The sequence below is a fragment of the Ammodytes marinus genome, assembly GCF_949987685.1.
Source record: "Ammodytes marinus genome assembly, chromosome: 16".
NCBI lineage: Eukaryota > Metazoa > Chordata > Actinopteri > Uranoscopiformes > Ammodytidae > Ammodytes > Ammodytes marinus.
In genome coordinates this window covers 18,585,369-18,611,802 of record NC_137220.1, presented here as the reverse complement: position 1 = coordinate 18,611,802, position 26,434 = coordinate 18,585,369, and the positions used below count along the sequence as shown (strand labels likewise).

The 26,434-nt window shown below is 40.1% G+C and overlaps 3 protein-coding genes across 3 annotated transcripts; 1 reads left to right on the top strand and 2 right to left on the bottom strand.

Moving 5' to 3' along the window:
• The first annotated feature begins 1,106 nt into the window (after window positions 1-1,106).
• Window positions 1,107-9,186, top strand: sox10 (SRY-box transcription factor 10). Its single transcript, XM_080043441.1, has 4 exons — window positions 1,107-1,207; window positions 3,753-4,586; window positions 5,941-6,194; window positions 6,340-9,186. Exons 2-4 carry the CDS (start codon window positions 4,144-4,146, stop codon window positions 7,116-7,118), a joined length of 1,476 nt encoding a protein of 491 aa, XP_079899567.1. The 5' UTR covers window positions 1,107-1,207; window positions 3,753-4,143; the 3' UTR covers window positions 7,119-9,186.
• A 6,261-nt stretch (window positions 9,187-15,447) lies between these two features.
• polr2f (RNA polymerase II, I and III subunit F) lies at window positions 15,448-17,787 on the bottom strand. The gene is made up of 5 exons (XM_080043456.1): window positions 17,657-17,787; window positions 17,399-17,468; window positions 17,112-17,242; window positions 16,166-16,237; window positions 15,448-15,992 (listed from the first exon to the last, which is right to left on the bottom strand). The coding sequence occupies exons 1-5, from the start codon at window positions 17,674-17,676 to the stop codon at window positions 15,902-15,904; spliced, it is 384 nt and encodes a 127-aa protein (XP_079899582.1). The 5' UTR covers window positions 17,677-17,787; the 3' UTR covers window positions 15,448-15,901.
• Window positions 17,788-18,784: 997 nt separating this feature from the next.
• On the bottom strand, window positions 18,785-25,603 carry LOC307263430 (MICAL-like protein 1; the record flags this gene model as incomplete). Its single annotated transcript, XM_080044579.1, has 14 exons — window positions 25,020-25,603; window positions 24,476-24,524; window positions 24,130-24,273; window positions 23,373-23,515; window positions 22,430-23,010; window positions 22,260-22,305; window positions 21,211-21,850; window positions 20,763-20,885; window positions 20,318-20,444; window positions 20,087-20,177; window positions 19,846-19,919; window positions 19,253-19,367; window positions 19,111-19,157; window positions 18,785-18,909 (listed from the first exon to the last, which is right to left on the bottom strand). Exons 1-14 carry the CDS (start codon window positions 25,163-25,165, stop codon window positions 18,785-18,787), a joined length of 2,451 nt encoding a protein of 816 aa, XP_079900705.1. The 5' UTR covers window positions 25,166-25,603.
• Window positions 25,604-26,434: the final 831 nt, after the last annotated feature.

The window sequence follows — 26,434 nt, the reverse complement described above, 5'->3', positions numbered from 1 at the left end:
GCCCGGGCTGCAGTGAACGCGCTCCTGGAGCATTTTGGTATGTCAAGACGCGGACAAAGAGTGGGAAAGAGAAGGGAAGACACAAGACTTCTCTTTCTTTTCCTTTTTCATAAGCACAAAACTGCTTTTTGTTTCCCCCTTTTTTCATGTAAGCAGGAAGGGGGTGCTCGATTGGATCACATGGTTACAATTCACCTGAGATAAAACAAAGGACACACAGAGAGGAGGGGGACTGGGTTGGACAGAGAGATGCACTCATGGTTAGGATCCTCGGCCTTATCACAGTCCACACATTAATGGATATTGAAAAAAGAAAGTGGTGATTTTTGGATCGGGTGCCAGTGTGTCGCATGGCGGGGATACAAGGGGTCATTGTTGAGAAGAACAGCGCTTGTGTTTGTACCCTTGCGGCCCTTGGTGTTCCCTCTCGTCTCTCATTTCTACGTTTCTACCAATAGTGTTTGGTTTTAAACGCGCGCTCTATCTAGTCCACAGAGGCGCTGATCCAATTATAAAACTCACACATGGACATGAAGAGGCGCACTGTCTGATAGGCCTACTACATAATCATTTTAATCACAGTCTGAATGTTGTCTGTGCTGGCGAATATAAAAGAAGATATGTGTGTGTGAAACTAAGTCATACATTCAGGAGTGAAATTACGATGTGTAATAGGTTTATTTATGCTTTGAACGTGAATAAGTTACAAGTTTACAAGTTGAGTCGTTGCAATTTCTGATACAAATTCAGTAACCCTATCTGGACTTCAAAAATGTTCAGTGAAAACAAACGATGATTATCCTTTCACATGTGTTAAGGAAACGTGGAATCAGTCGGGTGACCCGTCAAAAGTTATAGATCTATAGGCCTAAGTGAGTTTCTCATTGATACGTTTTTAAAAGGCATGTCTCACTTGGATATAGGCCTACAGGAGGGTGCCTTAAATTGTCGTGTAATTTGGGAGAGAGAGAGCGAGAGAGAGAGAGAGAGTTAACTATTTATTCAACCAATCAGAGACGTCCGAGCCTGCATCCATTTTTTTCTCTCGCAGCCTCATACAAGGAGCTCTTTAAGCCTCGGGACCGACACACAGAGCAGGCATTCATACCAGCGCGAGCGAGCGAGCGAGGGGGCTGGGGAGCGAGCGTCACTTTGGAACTCACGGATTCTCATTCTAAACCGGCGACCTCCTTTTCTCATTACTGAAGTAAGGCGCTTAGCATTTTCAACTTTTTCCTCTGCCTCTGCATGGTGTCGGCTCATACTCTTCGATTTGATTATATCTTCTCCTCGGAATCATAGAAGCCCAATTAAGGATTAGACATGTAATCTTATAGCTCTAATAATGGTTAACATTGTCATGATAATTATTAACAACACTTTCAGGACTAGTGCGCTAGGACTGTGTTTCAAAATGACAGATATGTTCGTTCTATAACTAAATGTAACAATTGGGACATCCCAGCCATTCAGGTCTCTGGGTAGAAACATATTGCAATATGTATTTTCAGAACCAAAAGTAGCCTACAATTTATGAAACTTTATGACCAGGTAGGCCTATATGATCATTAACAAATACATTTTTTCTCATTGTGTAAATCTAGCAAAAAATAGAATTATTGTATCAGTGCAACAAGTTGCTGTTTAAAATGTATTTCGGGGTTTCGTTTTTTTATTTAATTTTTATTGGTCATCGTTGATCATTCTTTGTCGTTGTCCTTCTTGCCACGGATTTAAAAATGCAAGCCTTTTCTACGACGGAGGAGAAAGTAAGCCTTGATTGCCCAAACGGTTTAAGTTTTCACAAGTTGCAAGAAACTTTGAAACAACTCTTAACATTATCTCTGACATGGAATTTGGTGCGAATGGAAAAAAGTAGTTTAAAAATAATACATGTTTGTACGATTATAGTGCACTTTGTTTGCTTTTTTGTCCTATGTACGTGTTTTTTGAGCTGTATGACACCATAGCCTTAATCCGAGCCATTGCAAAACTCCCTAAAAAAACGTTTCCAAACAAGCAAATTAAGGCCAAATTACTGGCAAGTCATGCGGTGATAATTGGTTCACATAGCCGATATTCATCACGCACAGTATACTACATGGGCTCAGCAATGAATTAATCAATGAATTAATCAGCAAGATTTGAGCGGTGAGCCAAAAACTATTTATACATTACATATTATCAGATAATAAATCAAATAACATTTGCTGCTGCACACTGATGTCCAGTCAGTTGATAGAAGACTTTTAGCCTATACTTCTAATTTAAGGCGCTATAAAGAAACAACTTTATAAATGGTTGTGGTCAGTGACGAGATGAAATGATCTCAACTCAGTCAAGTGATTCATGGTCATTGCGGTTTCATTTCTTTCATTAGAGAGACTCTTTAAGCAAGCAGCGTGTCGTGCAATCACAGACGACACGTGCGCAATGAGGCATTTGGAGGTTTTACGCACGATGTTTATGTGTCTGTGCAGTCACAAAGTGGACCTGTGGACCAGGTGGCAGGCGAATACAATTATTAATGCGTCTCGGACAGATGGTGAAGCTTTACATGCCCCTTTCTGGAAATGGATATGCTTGCTGAAATCCACTCTGATGTTAATTAAAAGCTGGTTTTCGGAACTCGTCACATAATCGGTAGCTCTGCAATCAGCCAACAAGGCCGGACATTTATTGATTGAACAAAAAGTGTAGCCATACTGAAGGCTTCTAAACAACAGTAGATGTTCAGTTAAAAAAAAAGTCGTACACAGAAATAAGCAGGTAGAAATAAAATGCCCTAGCCAATAGTTGATAAGAAAGCCACATGTACCCATGTTTGATGTGTGAAAGGCAACACGCGGTGAACCCTTTTCTTAAATATAAAGGTGAGTAACCTGCGTTAAAAGGTTAAATATCCCCACTTAACATATAGGCATGAACACACGGACTGTTACGTTGAAAAGCCATTTCATAGTCACTAGACGTTTGAGAGATCACTAATTTTCCTGCAATGCGACACCGAGGTAGAAAACAAACCAGCGGGCTGTGTGTTTCTGCTGGTTCACAGGAAGTTCACTGATTTAGGACGTAAAGTTGGAGGCAGGGTGTTGATTTAATGGACAAAACAAGGACACATTTTGCTCCCGCCGATAGACTTGCCCCTGTGTAACAAGAAGACTGTGTCTAATTCACACACGCGTACGGACACGCACGCACACGGGGGGTTTATATTTCCAGGGCTAGGTCTATGTTTATCCAAGAACCTCAGCGTATAAATCCAAGGTCTGTGCTGCTGTGGCCTCGTATCATTCCAACACTTTCTCTCCGGGGAGCTTGGAATAACTGCTAAACCTTTAACAGTAGCATTTTAAGGGCTAAACTGCACTAGAAATGCGCACAGGAGCTGTACTTCTGCAAATACACTTATTTTCTATATTATATCTCAAAGGAAAATAACTTTATGAACTCACTTCAGATTTTCAGTCGATTCTACCGTTTCATGAATTCCATAATCTGACTTTTTTAAATTCACACCTGACCAACATTGAGGCTATTTTGGCTCACCTTTGTACTTCATACAATATTTGAATAGGAAGTCCTGTTTGTCTTAGCTTCCATATCCAATACTAATGTTGAGAAATAAATTTGGCAAAATCAAGCCGGAATACATTTAGGTCTTGAATTCGCCTAGGCTACATGTAATGTTTTTGCATGAAACAGAGACTTTTGCTGTTGAACTGACGCTCATCACTCTGCTGTTTCAGGTGCTTTCTGTTGGATTTCAACCGTGGGACAAGAGGAGAGGGTGCAGGGGAAGTCAGGAGGGAATTTAGAGGAGCCGGTGAGTTTGGCGCACACAGCGGGGCGTTGGCAGATACACTGGGGACCAAGGTGCGCACTGAGCCGCCTATGATACCACCAACCCGGATGGAAAGAACTTTAATGTGGAACCCTCACAGAGTTTTGCAGCGGAGGCTGAGAGTCGAGACAGACTGGCAGTTTATATTATAAATGTGTTTAGAATAGACCAAAGGGACAGATCAGACAGCAGTCCGTGCATCACTGTAGGGATAAACAGGAACAAGAATACGAAAGGTAGAGCAAAGCATTTAGGAACTGGCCTTTCATCTTCTGGAGGCGTGTGGGTGTAGAAAGATGTCCAGAGAAGAGCAGAGCTTATCAGACGTCGAACTCAGTCCCGGGATGTCGGATGACAGTCGCTCCCTGTCACCGGGCCATTCCTCCGGTGCTGCTGGCGGGGGAGAATCGCCTCTCCACGGGCTGCAGCAGCAGCAGCAGCTGGAGGGTCTGGATGATTCAGCAGCGGGCATACCGTCAGTCAAATCCGAAGATGAGGAAGACGACGATCGCTTCCCAGCAGGGATTCGTGATGCGGTGAGTCAGGTGCTCAACTGTTACGACTGGACCCTCGTGCCCATGCCCGTGCGTATGAACAGCGGAAGCAAGAACAAGCCACACGTAAAGCGGCCCATGAACGCCTTCATGGTGTGGGCGCAGGCGGCGCGGAGGAAACTGGCCGATCAGCACCCACACCTGCACAACGCGGAGCTCAGCAAGACACTGGGGAAGCTCTGGAGGTAAGGAGGCCACTGCATGTGGATAGTTGTGAATGTGCCAGCTCAAACCACTGTAATGATCAGGCTAGTATAGGCATGTGAAATGATTGCCGACTGATTTCAGGGCTCAAATGGTAAGCTACTTTTTCTTTTGAACTCCTAAAGGATTCATATTTTTGAAATGTTCCTGTAATTTTGAATAATCCCTTCCATGGATTTCAATTAAGGCCATTATCAAGTAGGCTACACTGACATACATGCTCATAACATTAAAAGACAACATTCCCTCATATGAGTTGATCATTTGTATTATGTTTTCAGTTAAATGATTCTCAATGCTGTCATTGAGTTCTACTATATATGAATATGATTTTTAGGAGACATGGTTTCCACACTTTTTTTCTTTTTGAGAGTTTAGCAGTTGAGAATTATTTGTATATTTGCTGTACCATGGATGGTCTCATGCTCTTGAAGCCATACACATCAAGTACAGCTTTTTAACCCTCAAATTTAAAACAGAATAGATAGAACTTCCCCCTTTTAACAATACATGTCCTTGTTAAAACACTCTTGTTTGAAATAGCTTATATTCCTGGGTCCGTCAGAGTAAAGTATCACTATAGTTTTCAAAAAAATCTTCCTCTTCGTCTAACGGCTAGTTGTCAACATCGCTGCCTCTTGATCACAGAACCCCAGCAGTTCAGTTCAGTAAAGTAAAGTTCAGCAAGACTATCCATCCAGTGTCTATTTGATCTCTCAGAATACTCACTATTTGCTGACAAGAAGGTCAAAAAGTTTAAATGTATTAACCTTGCAGGGACTGAGCATTAATTAGATCAGGAATTGACCTTGGTCTCGGGCATGATTGGTTAATTGGCCCAGAAACACGATAACCAGGGAGGATGAGCAAGGTCAGGGGATTCTCATGCCATTCCTGCCAGCAGAATAAGGAGCTCGGTTTCATGTTTGCAGACAGGATGCGTCTTTGGCCTCCATTATGTCATTACTGTCCAGCATTCAGAAGCACCTGGCAGGCATGACATTAAATGCAGCTGTGCAGATGTAGTTTATGAAGCATGTACTAATGCTAAAAACAGATCAAACATAATTACTTATCATTGTTATTTGTTAAAGATAATTATTTTATGACAATTAATCAAGATTGTTGAAGTCCTCTAGGTTATTATTTGTGTTCATGTTACAAGTAACACATGCTCTAAAGTTTTCAGATGCACATTTCCCTCTACCACTGGTAGAATATTTACTGCCGTACATAATAAACAGTGTGGCCTAATTCCAAATGGGTCCGGAGACTAATTCTCGTCTTCATACCTTAATTAAACGTATTTAACAACATATTTTGCTCCAATCCAAGGCTTCTTAAAGACAGCGACAAGAGACCCTTCATTGAGGAGGCGGACAGGCTCAGGAAGCAGCACAAAAAGGATTATCCCGACTACAAATACCAGCCACGACGCCGCAAGAATGGAAAGCCGGGTTCTGGGTCAGGAAGTGAGGCTGATGGCCTTTCAGAGGGTGAGGTCAGCCACTACAAGGGCCTCCACCTGGATGTGTCCCTAAGTGGACCTCGAGCCCCTTTGGTAGACGGGCACCACCCTCATGCTGCAGGTGGGTTGCAGGCTCCCTCTCACTTCAGCACTGATATGTCTGTGTTAGACTAGTCTGGATACAAGTTGACAGTGTGGCACACAGATCGATATTTGTTCGAGTCTGCCACCCCGTTGCAACTTCATGTTTTCTTGTGTCTCTACAGGTCAGAGTCATAGTCCTCCAACACCTCCCACCACTCCCAAGACCGAGCCTCAGTCTGGCAAGGCAGGAGTTGGAAAACGTGAGGGCGCTGGGAATGGGGGCCCCCGTGGCGCAATGGGAACAGAGGGAAACTCAGGAGTGCCAGGATCTGGGAAACCTCACATCGACTTTTGTAATGTGGACATTGGTGAGATGAGCCACGAAGTGATGGCCAACATGGAGCCTTTTGATGTCAATGAGTTTGACCAGTACCTTCCCCCAAATGGCCATCCGGGGGTCGGGCAGAGTGCCGGTGCAGGAGCAGCTACAACAATTTCTCCAGCCTCTCAGTACACCTATGGCATCTCTTCAGCTCTGGCAGCAGCCGGTGGACACTCGGCAGTCTGGCTCTCAAAGCAGCAACAGCAACAAAATCACGGCGCCTCTCTGGGCTCAGACTCTTCCAAGGCCCAGATAAAGAGCGAGGTCGGAGTTGCCGGGGGTCACTTTGCAGAGGCAGGTTCTCATGTCACCTACGCCCCCCTAAGCCTTCCACACTACAGCTCTGCCTTTCCCTCACTGGCCTCCAGGGCTCAGTTTGCTGAATATGCCGACCACCAGGCTTCGGGGTCCTACTATGCCCATTCCAGTCAAGCCACTGGACTGTACTCTGCTTTCTCTTACATGGGGCCCTCCCAGAGACCACTGTACACTGCCATACCCGACCCAGCCAGCGTACCCCAGTCACACAGCCCGACGCACTGGGAACAGCCCGTCTACACAACACTGTCACGGCCATGACAGATAACAAGACCAGAGGGCACTGGTAGAGGTTCAACCCCCATGTTGGACCCAAGGAGCAGAAGGAGCAGCAACTACAACAACTACAGCAATGTTGGTGGTAGCGGTGGTGATAGTGGTCTGGGCCAGGGGGAGTGGACAGGGACTGGGGGAGTCTGCTGGAAAGGCAGGAAGGGAGAACCCCCATTCTGCTCTTGCCCAGGAGCAGAAATTCTGTCACAGCTCAAGGATTAGCTTGGAGTATGGCTGATTATTTGGGGAACACAATGTAGTAGCCAGAGAACGTAATACTAAGAGGAAAAACACCCACCCAACACAACCACAGAGTTCCTGGTAAGATTGAAGGAAGCAAAGCCTTCCATGTTCCAAGCAACATAATTGGTGGTGTTCATAAGTCGTAGTCTACACACTCTTTCTTCATCTCTATTGTGGGTGAAGGGGGCGACCGAGACGAGGCCAAATTGATTCTATATGAAATGTTTTTTGTTAGTTCTTTGTACCAGGAGAATGGAGTGCCAAACTACTTTGCTGTGGCCCATTCATTTCTCAGGCAAGACTTACCTTTTATCAAACAGATGTTAGTTTTGTATTACTTTTGGAAAACAATACAGCAAATAACGATAACATTCTCGTTTGTTTCTGAGGCACATTTGTCCCTATTGGATTCAAACTAGTATTCCGTGTTCACTAAAAATGCTATTTGTACACAGAATGAAAGTGCATGGAAGAAAATTGCCATAAAACATTGTTGAGTTTTTGTTGTTGAGTGAAATGTATATTTGGTCAAAAAACGATTTCATGATGACTGACCATTACCAGGATAGTATATAGTAGGCCTATGTACTTGAAATGACAAATGTATACGTATACTGATGAATACAGATTTGAGATCTTTGTGAAACGACCAAAGTTTTGAGACCAAAACTTATAAAAGAAACAGATTGTACAGATGTTTCTCCCAACGTGACACTCTAGACTACCTTACATTTTATATCTTAATTAATGTAGTTTTCTTTTCGCTGTCAGTGTTGTTAGATTATGACTTAAATGTTGATTATGTACACATTTTTTGGTGTCAAAATCTACTTCTGCCTTTCATCACAATGGCACTGATAACTGATGGTGTTCATGTTTTTGACAAATTCTTAACGAACACCGATGATAAAAGATATATTTATACTTTGATAATCCCATTTTATTGACCATGGTTGAAATGTATTATTGAATACATGATAGAGGCCTTTTCATTTTTTTCCACAATTGACTGCATTAATATTGTCGCCTTCTGCTAATATTACCTCCACTGAAAGTCTGCAGCACTGCATGTGCCTTTTCCTTTGACTGTCATTCAAAATGTTTATATACTGTAGAATAGTTCAATGTGAAATGTCAGATCTATCAATTGTCTTTGAGTAACTTAAACGGAAATAAGCATTTCTGGGACATTTTCCAATGTGGGAGATACCAATACTTAAAATTTTTTGTCGAATTGTGCGAGTACAACTTCACGGATATACAGTTTAACACAGCTTAATATTAAATGTAAAATGTGCTTTGTCTTTAATCATACCCACATGAAACAGAGAAGCAACATTTTATGTTGATTAATGTTTTTGTCTTTCAAAATTTTAACTATTAGTAAATCTGTTTTGTTATGTCGTTTTTCTAATTTCTCCTGTCTGTTGTCTATGGTCTATTAAGTTTACACATGGCATTTCTTAATGATCTCTCTTAAACTGAATTTTAATCTGCTTATTATCCTAAAATTATTATTTTTTTTAAAACAAAGGTATTAAACCATTTGCCTTCAGTATAAGAAGCAGAGATCGATTCCATGTGTGAAATATCTGTAATGTTATGACTTTTAAATTGCTTATTTATATTTGTTTGATGTTTGTGCATGCTGTTATTGTAACTACTCATTATGAAGAAAACTTTTGACTGTTACTGCCATTTGTGTATTTCATATTTTTCATCCTTATATGACAGTCACCAGCAAAGCAAAGCAAAGCAACACAACTTCTAAATAACAAGCAAACGCAAAAACACGTGATGATGACTAATAATCTTTTACTCTCACTTGAAATAAAACTGTATTATTCATGCTTTGATACAAGTCTGCCTCTCGTAACACTATTACAACGGAACAAATCATGGAAACTATTAATAAGACATCGCAGTCTGAATATTAAGCACAGCATCATTAAAGGTATGACATTCTTCTTCTCAAATAACAAACTATCCTCCAGAATAAATCGTTATATATACATATATAATTGTTGTTGTGAAGTCGACAAAAGCACGTTTTCATGGCATCTAGTGACCCGACCACTGCTGACATTTTCAGCATAATCTGTTCAACTAATGCATAGTTCACTTCAGTGTAGTGGGACTCAGCTCACAGCTACAGCAATCTACAACTGACCTTTAGCAGAGGTAATCTAGACACGAATGATGGTGCCCTGTATGTGCAGGCAGTGCATGAGACTGTCTGGATGATGCGTTACATTACAATGGCAGCATGGCATATGCGATCAGATAGACATTCATTCATGTACTGTAGTTTATAGCTTATGACTGAAAATGAAACTTTCTTTGAATTTAAACTAATCCAGTTGGGCGCACAATTGCTTATGCATGCCTATATGTTTATTTCAAGTTTGTTAGTATGTAAGTGGGCATGTGTGCGTGTGTGTGCGCGTTTCGGGATAAGCTTGACATCTAATTCCCTCGCTTTAATCGGCTGTGTGATACTTTGGGAAGACAAAGAGGGCCATTGAAGGGGTGCTAGGGGAGGAGGGAAACAGGGCAATGAGGGAGCCTAACCCATAACTGCCTGGCCTGTAGCTTCACCGGGTTACAAAGGGACTCTCATACACTCCCTGCACAGAGACCCTGAAATCAACCCTCCTCCCCTCACCCCCATACTCACCCCATCCACTAAAAAAGGCAGCAACAAAATTAAGGTTGGAGCAGTAATGGGATTAAAACATTCCAAAAGATAAAAAAAAGTTAACCAGAACGAAGACGTAGGTGGATCTATAAGTTATTTATCCATTTAGGTGAATTTGGAGGATTAAATTGTCAAAACAGATGTCAGCAAGGAGCAAAATAATGCTAAAAATACAGCAAAGGCAACAAAATAGTGGCTCAAGAAGAAGCACATTAAGGTCATGGAGTGGCCTAGCCAGTCTCCGGACCTTAATCCAATAGATCTGTGGAGGGAACTGAAGCTCAAGCGACAGCCCGAAACCTTAAAGATTAGGAGAAGATCTGCAAAGAGGAGTGGTCCAAATATCCTCCTGAGATGTGTGCAAACCTGGTCATCAACTACAAGACACGTCTAACCTCTGTACTTGCCAACAAGGGTTTCTCCCCCAAGTACTAAGCAATGTTTTGATAGGGGATCAAATACTTATTTCACTCAATGAAATGCAAAATAATTTATATATTTTTTTAATGTGATTTTCTGGATTTTCTTTTTGATATTCTGTCTATCACTGTTAAAATAAACCTAGCATTATAATTGTAGACCGCTCATTTCATTGTAAGTGGGCAAACTTCCAAAATCAGTGAGGGATCAAATACTTATTTCCTCCACTGTATGTGCCTAGGTATTACAATGGTCAGCTGATCATTCAGTTCAGAAGTAAAGGGTTCTGCAGAATGATGACAAGACTGTTATCATGAAAAGTCCATGGAAAGGCAGGAAAAATTGTGGATTGTGGAAATCTAACTGAATATAAGCCCAACCTACGCCATAGAAGCCAAATCGAATTAACTTGTGGCCCAGTTGGTAAGACACAATGAGATGCTTCTGAACTCAAATGTAAAAGCAGAAAAGCCAAGAAGTTCGAATCATGTAGTGTCACTTGTTAGAAAGAGGATCTATAAAACATTGTCTGAAGAATAGCGGTACGACACTGTCTAAAATGAACTGGGAATGATATCCTATTATGTCCCGATTCCTTGTAATCACAGGGGCAATGGGGAATTGTCAGAGCACAACATTCATTTCATTTCATTTTCCTTTATTTAACCTCGAAAGATCAATTGAGGGGTGACCCTCTTTTACAATGACGTCGAGTTTATACATATACACAATATACAATGAGAATACATAACAAGTTTACACACACACACACACACACACACACAGACAACAACAATTTAAAACATTCAGATCAATTGAATGAGAGACATAATAGCCTAATTAAAACAGTTACAAGTGTAGAGGGGCTGATTCAAAATAATAATTTTAAATTGGTTAACAGTTATGAGTGTATTTATTTTAATTGTATGTTGTAGGCTGTTCCAGGAGTCAGGGGCACTATGGCTAAAAGCGGATTTACCAAGCTCAGACCGGGCATAGGGGACATATAACATGAGCATGTCAGTTGAGCGGGTTTGATAAAGCCCATCTGAAATAAGCAGCATTTCTGTCAAATATAGTGGTAGCTTTCCAGTCAGAGCTTTATATATAAAAATATGCCAATGTGCATCACGTCTCTCCTTAAGGGAGGACCACCCAACCTTTTCATATAAAACACAATGGTGTGTATCATAAGCATCTCCTGTAATGAATCTCAAAGCAGAGTGAAATACAGAGTCTAGGAGTTTAAGGCATGAACGAGATGCATGCCGATAAACCACCGTAATCACCGTAATCAAGGACAGACATAAAAACTGCCTCAATAATCCTTTTCCTACTGAACAACGGGAAGGTGGCTTTATTCCTATAAAAATAGCCAATCTTTTGTCGGAGACGACAGACAAGATTTTTTATGTGAAATGTAAAAGAGAGTTTTTCATCTATCCAGATGCCAAGATATTTATATTCAGTGACTCTTTCAATATGAGATCCATTATTTGTGTGAATAATAAGATCATTAAAATGTGTAATTCTTGCTCTGGAAAAGCACATATATTTTGTTTTTTCTATATTAAGGACAAGCCTGAGATCCACTAGACAGTTCTGCAGGGTGTTAAAAGAGCTCTGTAGGTTCTGAACAGATTGTTGCACTGAATCAGAAATGCAATACAGTACAGTGTCGTCAGCATACAAATGGGCATGGCAGTTTTGTAGTGATGAAACAATGTTATTGATGTAAATTGTGAATAGGACTGGACCTAAAATTGAGCCCTGCGGAACACCATTTGTAACTGTTAAAAACTCAGTTTGGTAGCTTCCCAGCTTAACTGACTGCTGTCTATCAGAGAGATAGTCCCTAAACCAGCTACATGTAGAATAATCAAAACCAATTTCATGCAGCCTCTCTAAAAGCAAATGGTGATCTAAAGTATCAAAAGCTTTTGACAGATCAACAAAAAGTGCTGCACAGTGCATTTTTTTATCGATAGCTGTAACAATGTTGTCTAAGACCAAAGTGACAGCAGATATAGTACTGTGGCCTGCCCTAAAACCAGATTGAAATGGACTCAAAATGGAAGCACTGGATAAAAAGGATTTCAACTGAGTATTAATGACTGATTCTAGAATTTTTGCCAGGCATGGGAGTTTGGAAATTGGCCTGTAATTGTTAAGATCACTTTTGTCACCCCCTTTATGTAATGGAATGACGTGAGCTTTTTTCCAGACTTTAGGAACAATACCAGAAGAGATGGAAAGATTAAAAATATGGGTTATTTGTTTTGATATGATAAGTGCAGAGAGATTTATTGAAAATGGGTCCAAATTGTCCTCTCCCATGTACTTCCTGGGGTTGATGGCAAGAAGCGCATCTACAACAATACTTGTTGGGACTTGAACAAGGCTGAAAAGAGGAGTTTTAGAGACAGGTGGTATGCTATTTTTATTTCTCGTGGTGGTAGGCGTAGAAGGCGTAGATACTCCATTGTGAAAGAGTTTACCAGCAGCTATAAAGTGTTTATTGAAAGCTAAACCAATTTCTTTCTGATCATTTAAAATATGATCATTTATTTTTAACTGACTGGGAACAGTGCTAGAATTGTTTTTGTTATAATTCACAGCCTTCCAAAATAGTGCAGGGTTGGAGTAGCAGTTTGAAATTAGTTCGAGGTAGTAGTCTGATTTAGCTTTCCTAACCATGGATATGCACCTATTTCTGATTTGTCTGAAAGCAGTCCACTTGGAGTTTTCACCAGAGCGTCTAGCTAGGGACCATGCTTTATTTCTCTCTGCAAATATATCGGACAATTCATTTGTGAACCAGGGGTTTGATCTATTTTTTACTCTGTGCTTTTTAAGGGGTGCATGCTTGTTCAAAATGGAGGAGAAAGTATTGGTGAAAAATTCTAAGGCCAATTCCACATCAGATATTTCACTTGTGAGATGAATGTCACTTTGATAGAGTTCATTTAAAAATGCTTGCTCGTTAAAACCTTTAAAATTACGCTTAATGATGATTTTGGGTTGAGATTTTTTAAGATGAATACTTCTGATACAGACAACAGGTGAAAGATTTCAAACCGACATACAAAAAATAAAAGCAGACCTAACAGATTCCAGCAGGTATTGAATGTGTATGACGATCACTCGTCTCCAAAGTAGAAGGCAAGTAAAAGTAAAATAAAGGACTGAGATAAGACAAAGCAAAGAAAGACTTGTGGGACAGATCAGCAGAACAGGGAAATAAATAGGGATGGATGAGATGTTTAGAAAATGAAGTGAAAAGTAGAGAAAAGGGTGCAAAATAATAGGTCAGAAGATAGAAGTCGGACCCCCCAGCTGGGTTGACAACGACCTAATAGCGGCCTCAGTGTGGCTGGTGAGTGTCACATGGGCAGCTCCTTCCGCCCGGTGAAAGAAGTGCAGCGTCACCCCGAGGCTCTGTCTCCTCCAATCAAAAGACTCATAAATTATAGCAGCTTTTAACAGATTAATAACATGACTATGGCTCCACACAATTTAAAATACAAGATCAAACTGGATTCTCCCTGATGACACTTAATGTTTGTGAGATAGATGAGAAATACAATGATACACACTCCTTGCCTTTACTTCTACCAAAGGATGCTACTTGATCAGTTTGTATCTGGGCTGTTTTGAATCAGGTAGTATGTCTATACAAGTACTGCATAGTTTATATACATCATTTACATACACATATATAATCAAACCACCCACCACCCATCATATCATTATCATAATACAGCTTTTCACACTAAATCTGTTAATCCTGTCATTGTCACACACTTTAGGACCCAACTAACTTTGAGCAAGCACAGGCCCACTTGCCTGGGCAACATCCCATTTTCACTGAACAATACAGTGACTGTTGTGCTGCTTTGTGCGTGTCTGTATGTTTGTATGGGGGACCAGGGGGGAGGACACAGAGAGCATCATGACATTTACAACACTTTTCCATTAGCTGCAGGAGTAAACCTGCTTCATCTTTGAGATAGAAATCTTTCAGGATTCCATACTATCAAATATAGTGTTTATATACTGTCAATATAGTGGTAAAACTGTTCAAAGTGAGTGTGAGAGTAAGGTTACAGCGTTTCCCCCATCATTGTCTCCCCCCCTGTGCTATTTGCTGTGCTATTTTATTAAATAAACGCTTATATTATTTATTTAATTTATGTGCACGTTGCTTTGCACTCTCCTCTGCTCCGTTTCGTGAAGGGAGGGGCTTCACCCCCAAAACACACACACACAGTCAGAAAGAAAGACAGAGAAGAGAACTACACGTGTTACGTTAAAGTGAAAACCAGTCCAGAAGCCAACGAGTGAATTATAAACGGAGTGAAGTTGACCCCAACCGTCTGAAAAGCAGCAAAAATATCCAAGTTTTTTTAAACGCACCCAACGTTAATCTAGCACCAGTGACGAGGATGCTAGACTGATGCTTCATGGCTGAAGTGCACAATCTTTAGTTGGAAACATCGTGAATATATTACACTTTCAAGAAAGTCTCATCTGAAAAGTAGGACTTTTAAACTTTCATGATATTAGGTCAACACTACTAAAACTAAAGCTGCGTCTACACCAGAGACAGCAACTAGAAATACTGGACACTGTACCCTTTACCAAAGTGTATAACCATAGATTGTAGAAAGATTGTTATTTTTGTCAATTGCTTGAATGCCTGAAATATGATTTAGTATTGTCTGGTGTTGTTGTTTGTTTGTTTGATTATTGTTACAAAAAAAAAGCAAAATAAAAAGAATTATACAAAAAAATGAAATATGATTTAGCTGAAACTCCTTCAGTTTACCTATTTGCTCAGGTGAAGTGTAAGTGGCGAATTACATAATTATACTCTGCAATCCCTGACAGGGATATTAACCCATTACACATATCTTTAATGGTTCTGGTTCATAGTGTTATGAATGAGACATGGTGGTTTATACAAAAGAGTTTATTAATAAGAATGAAAGAGGTATTTTACTGTAATCCCCTCTCTCCTTCAAAACAACACATGGAATAATAACAACACAAGATGATTTTGTAAAACAAAGAAAATGTTTGACATAAGTTGTATTTCCCCCTTGTGGCTTTACGTGATATCGCAGCTGTTCAAGTAGTACTGAAAAAATGTTGCTTTGAATTTTACTAGACAACGACACAATTAGACCAAAGAATGTAAAAAGTACATTTCATGTTTTCATAGTTGACAGACTCAAAGAGTCCCCTGATGTGTGGTTGGCTGTGGATCTAATTTAAGTTCTAACAAGCGGGAGACAACTGCATCTTTCTTAGGAATCTTCTGGGTTTGTGTAGCTGACTGACCTGATACGTTGGTTGGTGGGTATGAACCAGCATATATTGTTTAATCAGAGCTGACTGGATAAGTTCTTTAATCAGTAATGATGAGCTCATCACAGCCCCAGTCCTCGTAACTGCTGTCAGGAAGGTACCTCCGGATGATGATGGGGATCTTTCTGCCTCTGAAGAGGGGGAAACAAAAATTAACGTTTATACAATGGGGAGAACAGAGAAGCTCTTCATCAGATAATATTGAGATACTCTCAAAATAACAACAGAAAGAATCCAAAGATGCAGTCATTGAATTGTTTTATATAACATTACTGATCATTGAAGCTGTACAATCAGGACTTACTTTAGCTCTTTCATAGCTATTTGCAGGGGGTCCGTTTCTCCCTCCAGCTCCACCATGACTGGAGCGCACATCCTGTTGGAAACAAGTCAGTAGAGAGACAGGTACAGTAAATGCTGAAAAACAGTCAATACACAAGTGGCATAGTTCACTTAATAGTAGCCTGCAAATATGTATCAAAACCCTCCTACAATACATTTAGGAGTGGGTCTGCTGGATCCTCAAATTAAGAGCAGATCTGAATTAGGTCAACTGGTAAACTACAGGATAGATCTAGCATGCAGGAGGAGGGTCAGTTTCACTTATTATAGGCTCATTTAAAGCAACACTTTGGAGATGATGATTCAATCTGAGTATGTTATGTTGGGCAGTACTAGCCAACTCAATATCACTATGTGTTCAATGTCTGGTTCAAAAGTGGTCTGACTTCACTGGCAGTTTTAGACACTGATAACACTTAAGATTCACATTCTGTAAAGAATCAGATAAACCAAAAACTACAAAGAATTGTGTTGAGTTCCTTTAAAAAACATTCTTCTATTTCACATTTAAAATGTTAAGCTGACATAAATGCATAGAATCCAGTTAAAATATCAGGTACCCACTGTTGCTAATGCTAACCTGACAACCTCTTTTGAATGTTAGTGGGGATATGAGCCTTAAAACAGGTGTATTTAGACTGATATTTACATTTTCCAAACAGCAGTAGACCCGAATGCACACAAATCAACAATACAACTAACTAACAGAGTTGTGCTTGGTAGGTTTCTGTCCTCACTCACTCACTCCACATCGATCTCTTACGGGAATAATACAGTGAACATGAAAGACAAGGGTGTAAAAGACTGTAGACGGAGGTCATAAATCAGATGCAAAATATAACCCCAGTGCATTGTGGTCACATCACCAGGACACGGTGTGAAGGTTGACACACATGAACAACACTCACGCTATTTGTAGAGCTCGTGTCCCGAGCACTCTGGCCCTTTCATATTTAGTCATGTACGGTGTTGTGATCCTCTTCTGGTTCCCCTGCGTGCCCTCTCCTGCGGGCAGGATCTTCACGTTCTCCTGGTCCTCCTGAGCACAAGAGCAAAACAAACCGGTTCGGACTCATCAAATTTGAACACGTGACACATGACATTTTCAGAGTATCGCTGGAGATGACTTAAACAAAACAAAAGAGGTTAAATAGCAAGATAACTCAAACCCAAGATACATTTATAACGAACTTACATCTTCCACGTTTTCCAGGTCATCTAATCCTTCATCCTCCTCCGCATCGTCAAAATCTCCGTCGTCGAAGCTAAAAGTTTAGGGACAAACGCGTTTATATACCATCTATGGATAAAACAAACACAAATGCCCAGGTTCGTAATGGCCAGTGCTGCCAGATAAACGTTAGTTAGCAAAACGCATACGTTAGCCCACGTTGTGCTGTTACTACTACTTAAACAGTTTAATAACAGACGCTAACGATGTTTCGTTACTTACTCTCCTTCGTTGTCAGACATGATGTATTTGAAAAGTCGCTTGTGAAGTCTTACTATTCAAAATGTTCACACACTTTTTGTTGTCAACATGAACGTACATGAGCCTTGTGAATTATTCACTTCCGGTGTCCTGGTGCGTCGAAAATGTTCCGGGTTGTCAAGAGTAACATTTGTCTCTCCGTTCCGGTTTTTTCTGCAATTTCATAAAGAAATATGTGGATTTTTTTTTAAACTAACCGTCTTTGCTTTACTCTGTTCAATTAGCCTTTTTCATTGTGATGTCGTTTAGTGGGAAGCCCATTTTGAATCCATTTAAGTTACAATGTGACTGACTGACTGCACTTTTTTTAAACCATTAGGAATGTGTACATTTTCCAAAGTGTTTCTGTTAAATGTTAATAAACTGTGTATGCGTAAACTGTAAACTGTGTAAATATGTATATATGTGTATATATGTATATATATATATATATATATTACAGCCAGTAGGCTATATAAACTCATTGCATTGCATAGCTACAAGCTTTTTCTCAGCTCGTAGAGGATTCCCAAGCTCTGCTTTCGAGTATTAATTACGTAAAACTCAACATTAGAGAAAAAAACAATGAAACAGATAATGACAGTAAGTAACAGCAAAGACAGTAAATGTCATAGGAGAACATATTTTGTTCTTCTTCATCAAACAAGAAGAGAAGTAGTTTAACCGGACTATTGGGTCAAATGCGCCATTTTTTTCAGCATAGAAGACAGCTAGCAACTGAAAAAAGGAGTTTAAAATAAAGATTTTTAATCATAAAATGTACAATTATTCTCCATTGACAAGACATAAAACGTTCCTAAATAAATATGCATTGCATAATCCAACTTGTACAAGCATGTAATAAAATAAAAACAATAAATATTGACACAGGAACATGTAAGAGAAAATGTTCATTAATAACACTGAATCATTTGCACTGGTAAAAGTGTAATTTAGTCTATATTACCAAGCTGCTCTTTAACATTAAATAAAGAAACAGTTTCATATTGTGACTAGCTTCCACCTTTCCACAACATCTTTATCATTTTATCATCTCAAAGTAAAAATGGGTTTGTTGTCAATGGGATTTTCTGCAGTCATGGTAGTACTTCAGCTCTTTTTGACCACGGAGTCTTTGGTGCGCTCTGCTTTATAGTTCAGCATCTTAAAAACATTTGTGGGCTTAAATTTTCCTTTTGACTTCTTTTGTTCTTTAGGTCTTTCTTTCTGCAACTCTGAGGAGAGATATCACAAGTATGTAAAATGAAACATTTCATAATTTTCAGCAGTTTTTGTACACAGGCGGGAGTTTATTGAAAGAGCAATAATGTGATACAGACAATGCAAGTCTAAATTTCTGCCTTTAAAATAAGCAGAGAGGACGGTAAGACATGGACAGGAGAAGACACAAAACAAAAAAAAATACATTTCCTCACCTGCGTTCTTCATCGTGGCTTCCACAGGCATATCTTCTCCTCTTTCCCTAATCAGAAAAACAACGTTGGATTTTTCGTTTTTTTTCAACATATAGATCTATGAATGTCAAAAAGCCACTATGTGTTGTTGCTATCTGTGCACCTCTGCCTCTCCTGATCCATGCTGCTGATGATCTGGTTCCTCTGTTCGATGATGGCGACCAGCTCATCCATCAGCTGCTGCTCTTGATCTCGATCCTCCTGACTCCAGTCACTCTCTGCATGTGAAGACGGCGGTGTGTGAAATATTGAACAATACACACCTTTGCGCTGCATCACATTCAGGAAGAGTGTGCCTACTAGTGAGGTTTCTCTTTTATATTTACCTTGAATAATAAGGCAGTTATAGGTGAAGTACTGGAAATGTTGCTTTTAGAATTATCCTTATTTATCTGTGTATAGCCAACTTGTTGCTTTCTACAAGAATGTCTCATATACTGTATGTGTGATTTCAATTGAATTACAACTTAATTTTTCTAAAAAACACAAAGCGGTGGAACTAGAACCACTGGGCCTATTGACTATATAATTATATTGGACCCTGGTTCTAGGATAACTGATTCATTTAATCATTCCACAGTTTCCCCCCCACCTCCAGCCAAACCCCTACTTATTGAGATAAACAATTGTTATTATTGTCAGATGTTTTCGTGAAACAAGTCCCAAAGTGATGCACGCAGTATGTAACACACTGACCTGGTTTATTAAGGAGACATCTGAGATTGTACTCCACATCTGCCTGTCGCTCCTCTAATTTCTGCTGCTTTGTTCTGGGAAAAGGCACAACAACAAGATGTAGTTGTACAATTCAAGGAACAACTCTCGCAAACCCATTTGGATGCAGCATGAAACTAAAATGGAAATGAATAAAAAGTAGCATATACTGTATAAAACTCATTCCCAGAGCTTGCCGTTTGTTCTGGTCACTTCTACTTACAGATAAACCAACTCTGTATCTCTGCACACCAGAGCATGTCTCTTATGGACAAGAGAGAACAACCCCATTAGCATCTGTTCCTCCTCTTCATCTGAAATAAAAAGAGGAGGGGCGATGAAACAGAGATATATACATCCCTATTACACTATAGTATTTATGCACACTGCATTCACAAAAGTAGTGCTTTTTTGTCAATAACTTTGTCTGAAACTGGTGTGAACATTTTTGTACCATTCTTGCAGTGTCTCAGATTCCTTTCCAGTTCGACTCCAGTTTGTTCAAGTGACTCCAGACGTTTATTCAGTTCTCTCATCTCCACCTGCAGGTCTTTTGTAGAAACATTCTGGTCTGTCTGCACCTGTGAAGCAACATGCAAGACTTATAGGTACTAAGTAATGTCTCCCTCTAAAAATGCTTCATTTAGGCAAAACCAAGAGTGAATTTACACCGGAACAATTTACATGTAATCCCTATTGACTCAACCTTGTGATGGGTTGAAAAAATCACTGACTTAATAACCTTAAAAATGTTTCTGGGATGATGTCATTCCGATTTTTGCTATTTCTGAAGCAATGTGTCAATATTTTTTACGAACAATAAACATCAATTAGTATAGGCATTTATTTAGCTGTTTTGGTGTTGGTTGCCTTTACACTCATAAATCCAGCCATTGTACCTTCCTCTTGATGAGTGGGAAGCCATGTCCAGGGGCAGGGGCCCGTGTAGATGGGAGGGCCTGAAAAGTCTTTGATCTGGGCATTGCAGTTTTTCGGTCGAAAGGATTTTCTTTGCAGGCCGGCTATAAAAAAAAGGGAGATAAATTGGAACATTTTAGAGTTTTTACATGATGGTCTAGCGGTATGTAGATTTTTATTTAACATGGACATGACAATATCATTGGACGAAACCAGATGCATTGTTTTCAGTGTATTAGCATAAATGCTAGTTTTCAACACCTGTCCAATAAGTAAAATCATGGAACATAATGCTTAACCTGATGCAAAATGTAAACATAGCATTAGCATCGCATGAACACATCCTCTTGGGAGTGAGTGTGTGACTGCAGGAAATAGCGTTCATATTAGATTTCATTAGTAATAGTTTGCCGTTATCTTTATGTATACCTTATTTTTACACAACGTCTCTTGCTCTTGATCTCCATTCGCTTCTATCAAGTCAACAGGCAACGAGGAACTTTGACAGCGGGCAGGTGCTAAAGCTGGCACAGAGAGACTCTTGGATAAAATGTGACACTGTGCCTCATCTGATGAACCAATTGAACTTGTATCTCCAACTGAACTTGTATCTCCAACTGTTTCACTTGAAGCTCCGACATTGTTGGTATCTGCAGCACCCACTTCCCCTGCTGGGACTCCACCCGCCTCTTTGAAATCTTGTGTCATAGCGTGAATGGCAGTATTTCCAGCATCACTTGAACACGCAACATTCCCGTCCTCCGATTGGTCTGTCAGATTGCCAACGTTCCCTGAATGGACAGCCGCCTCGGAGGGCTCAGCTGGGTCTGCAGATTCAGGCTTGGTGACTTCTTTCTGGGTTTTTTCTTCATCCAAATCCTCTGCAAATGGATTGGGAGGAGTCACTCTGCGTCTGTACCACGAGCCCTGCAGGCTAGAGAGAGATTTGGATCGAGGAGTGGGTACTGGAGGTGGAGCCGGAGGCAGTTGGGTCCAGGGTCCGGGATGGACGATGGCCAGCCATGGATGGTTGGTTTTCACTTGAGGGCTACCACTGGTTTGACCGGTGCTATAAGGTGAAAGACAAGAGGTGCTTTAAGAGATGACTGCAAACCTGAGGAAGAACTTCTGAGGAAATATTATTATTAAGCTAGACAAATTTAACTATAATTGAAATCATTGTGGTACATATATGTAATAAAGCTGTTTCTATTTGATGATAACATTTTTATTGCAGTATTTTTAGTTCATTCAAAATGTGTATTTTTTTTGTATGACAAACTATGGAAATAGTGTTTATAGGATATATCAAACAGTTTGTATAATTGTTCTGATCATTGTCAAGATGTACTAAATGTGGTCTGTACGTTTGAGAGGAAGAATGTGTAAAAGAAAATATATGTTTAAAAATATGGCATATTCGAGAGGAATACAGGACAGTGTTTAAGGTGTGTGCCAAAGCCAAGCAGAAAACTTACACGTGAAATGATTTTAGTGAACATTCATTTTTGTTGGTTGAATTGCCTGCGGAGAGAAAAGCAAAAGCATTTTTTTCCTCCCTCATTAAAGATAGATACATACAAACATACATACTGTAGGCTACTTCAAACTAAAACACAGCAAAATAATATGGTGCCCATAAATTTACCTGAAGAAGTGTTCATTGTCTGGTAAGTTTTGGTCCTGGGTGCAGGGACAGGGACAGAAGAAGAGTCCAACATTCGTCTGGGTGATGGAACCGGCCGACTTGTTCCTTCTGTCACTCTGAGCTCAGAGGACTCTCCTGCCTTTGTCACTTCCTGCTGTGTCGTGCTCTCTGCCTGAATGGGTGCAGCTATTTCTACTGCACTGTCTTTAACAACGGGTGGTGGTGGGAGATGAGAACGTGCTGGCTTCTTCACCACAGTTGTTTGTCTATTTTCCCTTTTTCTCACCTCTGTGCTGCTCGCCTCCTGCCTGTCTTTCCCCTCGGCCTCTTGTGTTTTACAAACCAGACTGACCTGTGACTCTGTTTTGTAATGAGGGATGCTGGTGACGGCCAATCCACCCAGGGAAATATAACTTGCCGGATGCTGACATTTGGGACTATTCTCAGCTGATCCAATTTGCTGGTTGAGTTCAACACGAGTACATTTGTTGTCTGTTAAATGGTCAGTGCAGAACAAGACGTCTGCATCACTTCCCTGTGTGTAAGAACCCGCCAATAGAGTGCTGTGGCACTCTCTGCACCTGAAAGACAAACAAGAAATGTGTTGCTGTAAAATCATTCTTAACACATAAAAAAGTAAATTCCATAAGTTACCTGCAATGATATCTAAAAATACCTCGCTAAAGGAAATAGTCCTCTACTCAAGCTGTATAGCTAAGCGTAGATATAAATTCCTTCCATTATGATCGCATAGCGAAGGAGTAGCGAGGTCAAGTGTGATCACAGTGGTCACTTGGAGCACAATTGAAACTCTTTTAATTGTTATGTGTGACCTGCAGTCCGCCTCCGACCTAGATCTGCACATGTCTGGATGTATCCGAATCCGCTCAATAATAGAAGCAAAAACAATGAGCTGCTGCTACCCTGTGAACTGTGCTTTTACCTGAAACAGCTGCGATGGTAGACCTTTCCGTCAATCAAATGTCTCTGTATGAGGTGGACAGGCTTAAAACACATATGACACACTCTTCCTGGACGTGGGTTGGATAAACAATCTTCTTGTCTGGTTTCGGGATCAGTCACGCTCTGAAAAGAGAAGAGGAACCAGCGACTGAGAACACTTAAGCGCATGGAATAACAGGTGTACATGTATAGTATGTATGAAGAAAAAAAATTATGTATGTTAAAATGACTGTGAACATTTACATTTTGGGGTTGCAGGCCATCAGGAGTTTTTCTATTTGGGAGATTGTTCAAGGCAGGAATATGGGATAACGTCAAACTGGAAAGACCAGCTGCAAAGTCAAAAGAGAACAGTTGGCTGCAGTTGGAAAACAAGAACCTAAAGATGACACTGTGCCGTCTCGCTTTGAGTAGGACGGGTTTAGTTCTGTACAAAAGATTTCATTGATGTGAGGAGTAAAGGATTAATTAGAACCAAAAAAAACTCTTAATAGAGCAGGCAAAAGGAGACTCGAGGGCCATGAATTGTTCTATCTTGTAGAGAGCTCAAAAACGCCACTGACAGAATCATAGGAATCCATTGGTGTCCTTCAATAATCCTGTACCCTTGATGTACTGTATATTTGAGCAAGACAATGAGATAATATTCGCTTACTGATTTGCTGCCAGTCACTATAAATAAAAGCATTTTTTTTAAAGAAGCTACAAAACAGAAAAATTAAATGGGTACTCAACACACCAAAAGACTTCTTGTTGAAGAAGAAATAGTACTGGGAAAGGTAGGTGATGATGCCCAAACAATCCGGCACCTTGGAAGAAACCATGTCATTTGGGTCCAGCAACGCAGGGATGCCCAGCTTTGTCTCTGCAGTCTCGAATGCCTACATACATACCAGGAAAAATGAGATAAGCGGAGAATGAAGGTAGACAATGTGAAAATGAAGTTGCCGGAATACAAATGACCCATAACGTTTTTTTCCCCTTCCTTTTCGTTAGCAATGGTAAATGAATCACAAATGCCAGTTGGAAAAAGTCCTGCTTGCATTGCAGTTTGTCTGCAAACATAGATGGGAAATTACTCACCAGTTTGTTATTTTGATAAACGTTCTCTTTGGAGAGGGAGCTAAAATCTCTGGAGCGAGGTGGGGAAATGGAAAGATTGATTAACGGATGATGAAAATACAAAATCACCAACAAACACAGATGTGTGTGTTTTAAGGCTACAGCTACCTTTAACCACTAACATAAAGCACAGCTCGAGCAAAATGCAGTAAAGAGCCTTGATATAAGATGAGTCAAAATTAATCATTGTATGTGGTAAAAACAAACCAACTAATCGCATTAAACTGGACAGGAAAAGGTCAAGCAGAGAGACAGGAAGAGATTAAGCAAAGGAGAGCAGATTAAGTCCTAGACAAGGAGTGCAGGTAGCAGATAAAACAGCACATTAGTCAATCTGGAGCAGCTTCAGCCAATACAGTTCAATCTCAGGGCAGGAGCCACAAAACAATGATAAACAATATGTTTTACAATGCCAGAAATGTAGGCTACCAGTCATGCAGCGCACCTACAGATTATTCAACAGGCCACTAATGCCCTGTTCCTATGTAACTACTGGGCTACTTACATCAGGTCAGGTCGGTGTTTGTGGATGATGGCGCAGAAAGCGAGTCCATCTCTGAATGAGGTTGACATGTTCTTTATGTCCACATTGGGGTAATAATAAGCGCACGTGTGGCGGCACCACTCTCGCAAAGCCTTCGGTGATGACATTTCTTGTTGGAGAGTTGACATATGGGTTGGTTGAGCATGGCACTTTAAAAGTTACAGGAGATCAAATAAAACTGGGCAGAGGAAACAGGAAACGAGCATCTGCTACCGTTGCAACTACCTAGGCCACTTTGTTGTTGTTGCAGACAACCTGTGGTCAAACCTATGCATCGAATGGTGAAGTAAGGCTAGAAATGTTACCTTTTCCTCTGTTTTGTTGCTTAGTCAAATATAAAAAGGCGTCTGCGCATGTATAGCGGTTACATTGCCTCAGTGTTTCCAGCCGCAACTAAAGTCTCAAACTAAGTCAAACGCAATGACACGTTTCAACAAAAAAACAAAACAAAAAAAGAGGTTCTGAATGTAGGCTAGTGAACTGTCGTCCAAACGTCTGCAGTGCTCCGTTTATTCGCGGTCGTTTTGATAGAAGGGGTGTACATTCAAATCATATTCCGTTACTTGGCGGAGTCCTCATTGTTGTGCTCCACGTTTGAGTGCACATGCAGTGCACAATAGCTGTCGCTGGGGGGAGACACCGAGCTGCGGCTTCTCTATAATTAGGAAGGGGAGGTTTCTGATTACTTTCTGGTTTATTTCCACAATGCAGAACTTATATATATTTATTTTGTTTACTGCTTGACAGTCAATTAATACGCCTGTATGATGATTTTCTTGTATTACAGCTTAATTAAATTCAAGCTTTCCCCACAGTTATTGTTTTGAACAATGAAGAGACCTTCTGATGTGAAAAGTTCAAATCTTTTATATTAATTCTAAATTTTTGGACAACACATCCACAAGCCATTGTTTAAAACATTATGCTCCTTCTAACAAGTTCAATAAATGTAAATTAACCCTTTTTTATTTATTTTTTACATAGGCTACATTCTATGTAGTAGCCTAGTATTTTATATATGCTATCTATGGTATTAACCCCTGGAGTCTTGATACAAAAAAAGAAAAAGAAAGAAAAGCAACACCATTATTCAAACTAAAGTAAACGCAGATATTCTCAAATTTTATTTAACTTACATTGGCGTTGACGTGGTTGCCTTTGTGAAACACACCAGTTTAGGACTGACCATTAACAGCTTTATTGAAGACCTAGTAGTTTCAAAGTGCTATTTATCCTTATAATATAGCCTATTGTAGCCTTCAACAGACAGTGATTTATAATTAGTTTTAACTTATATTTACATACAATATATATATATACACAAAAATATATTGTGTTTAATAAATCATCTGTTTATGTTATTTCTATTCTACCCA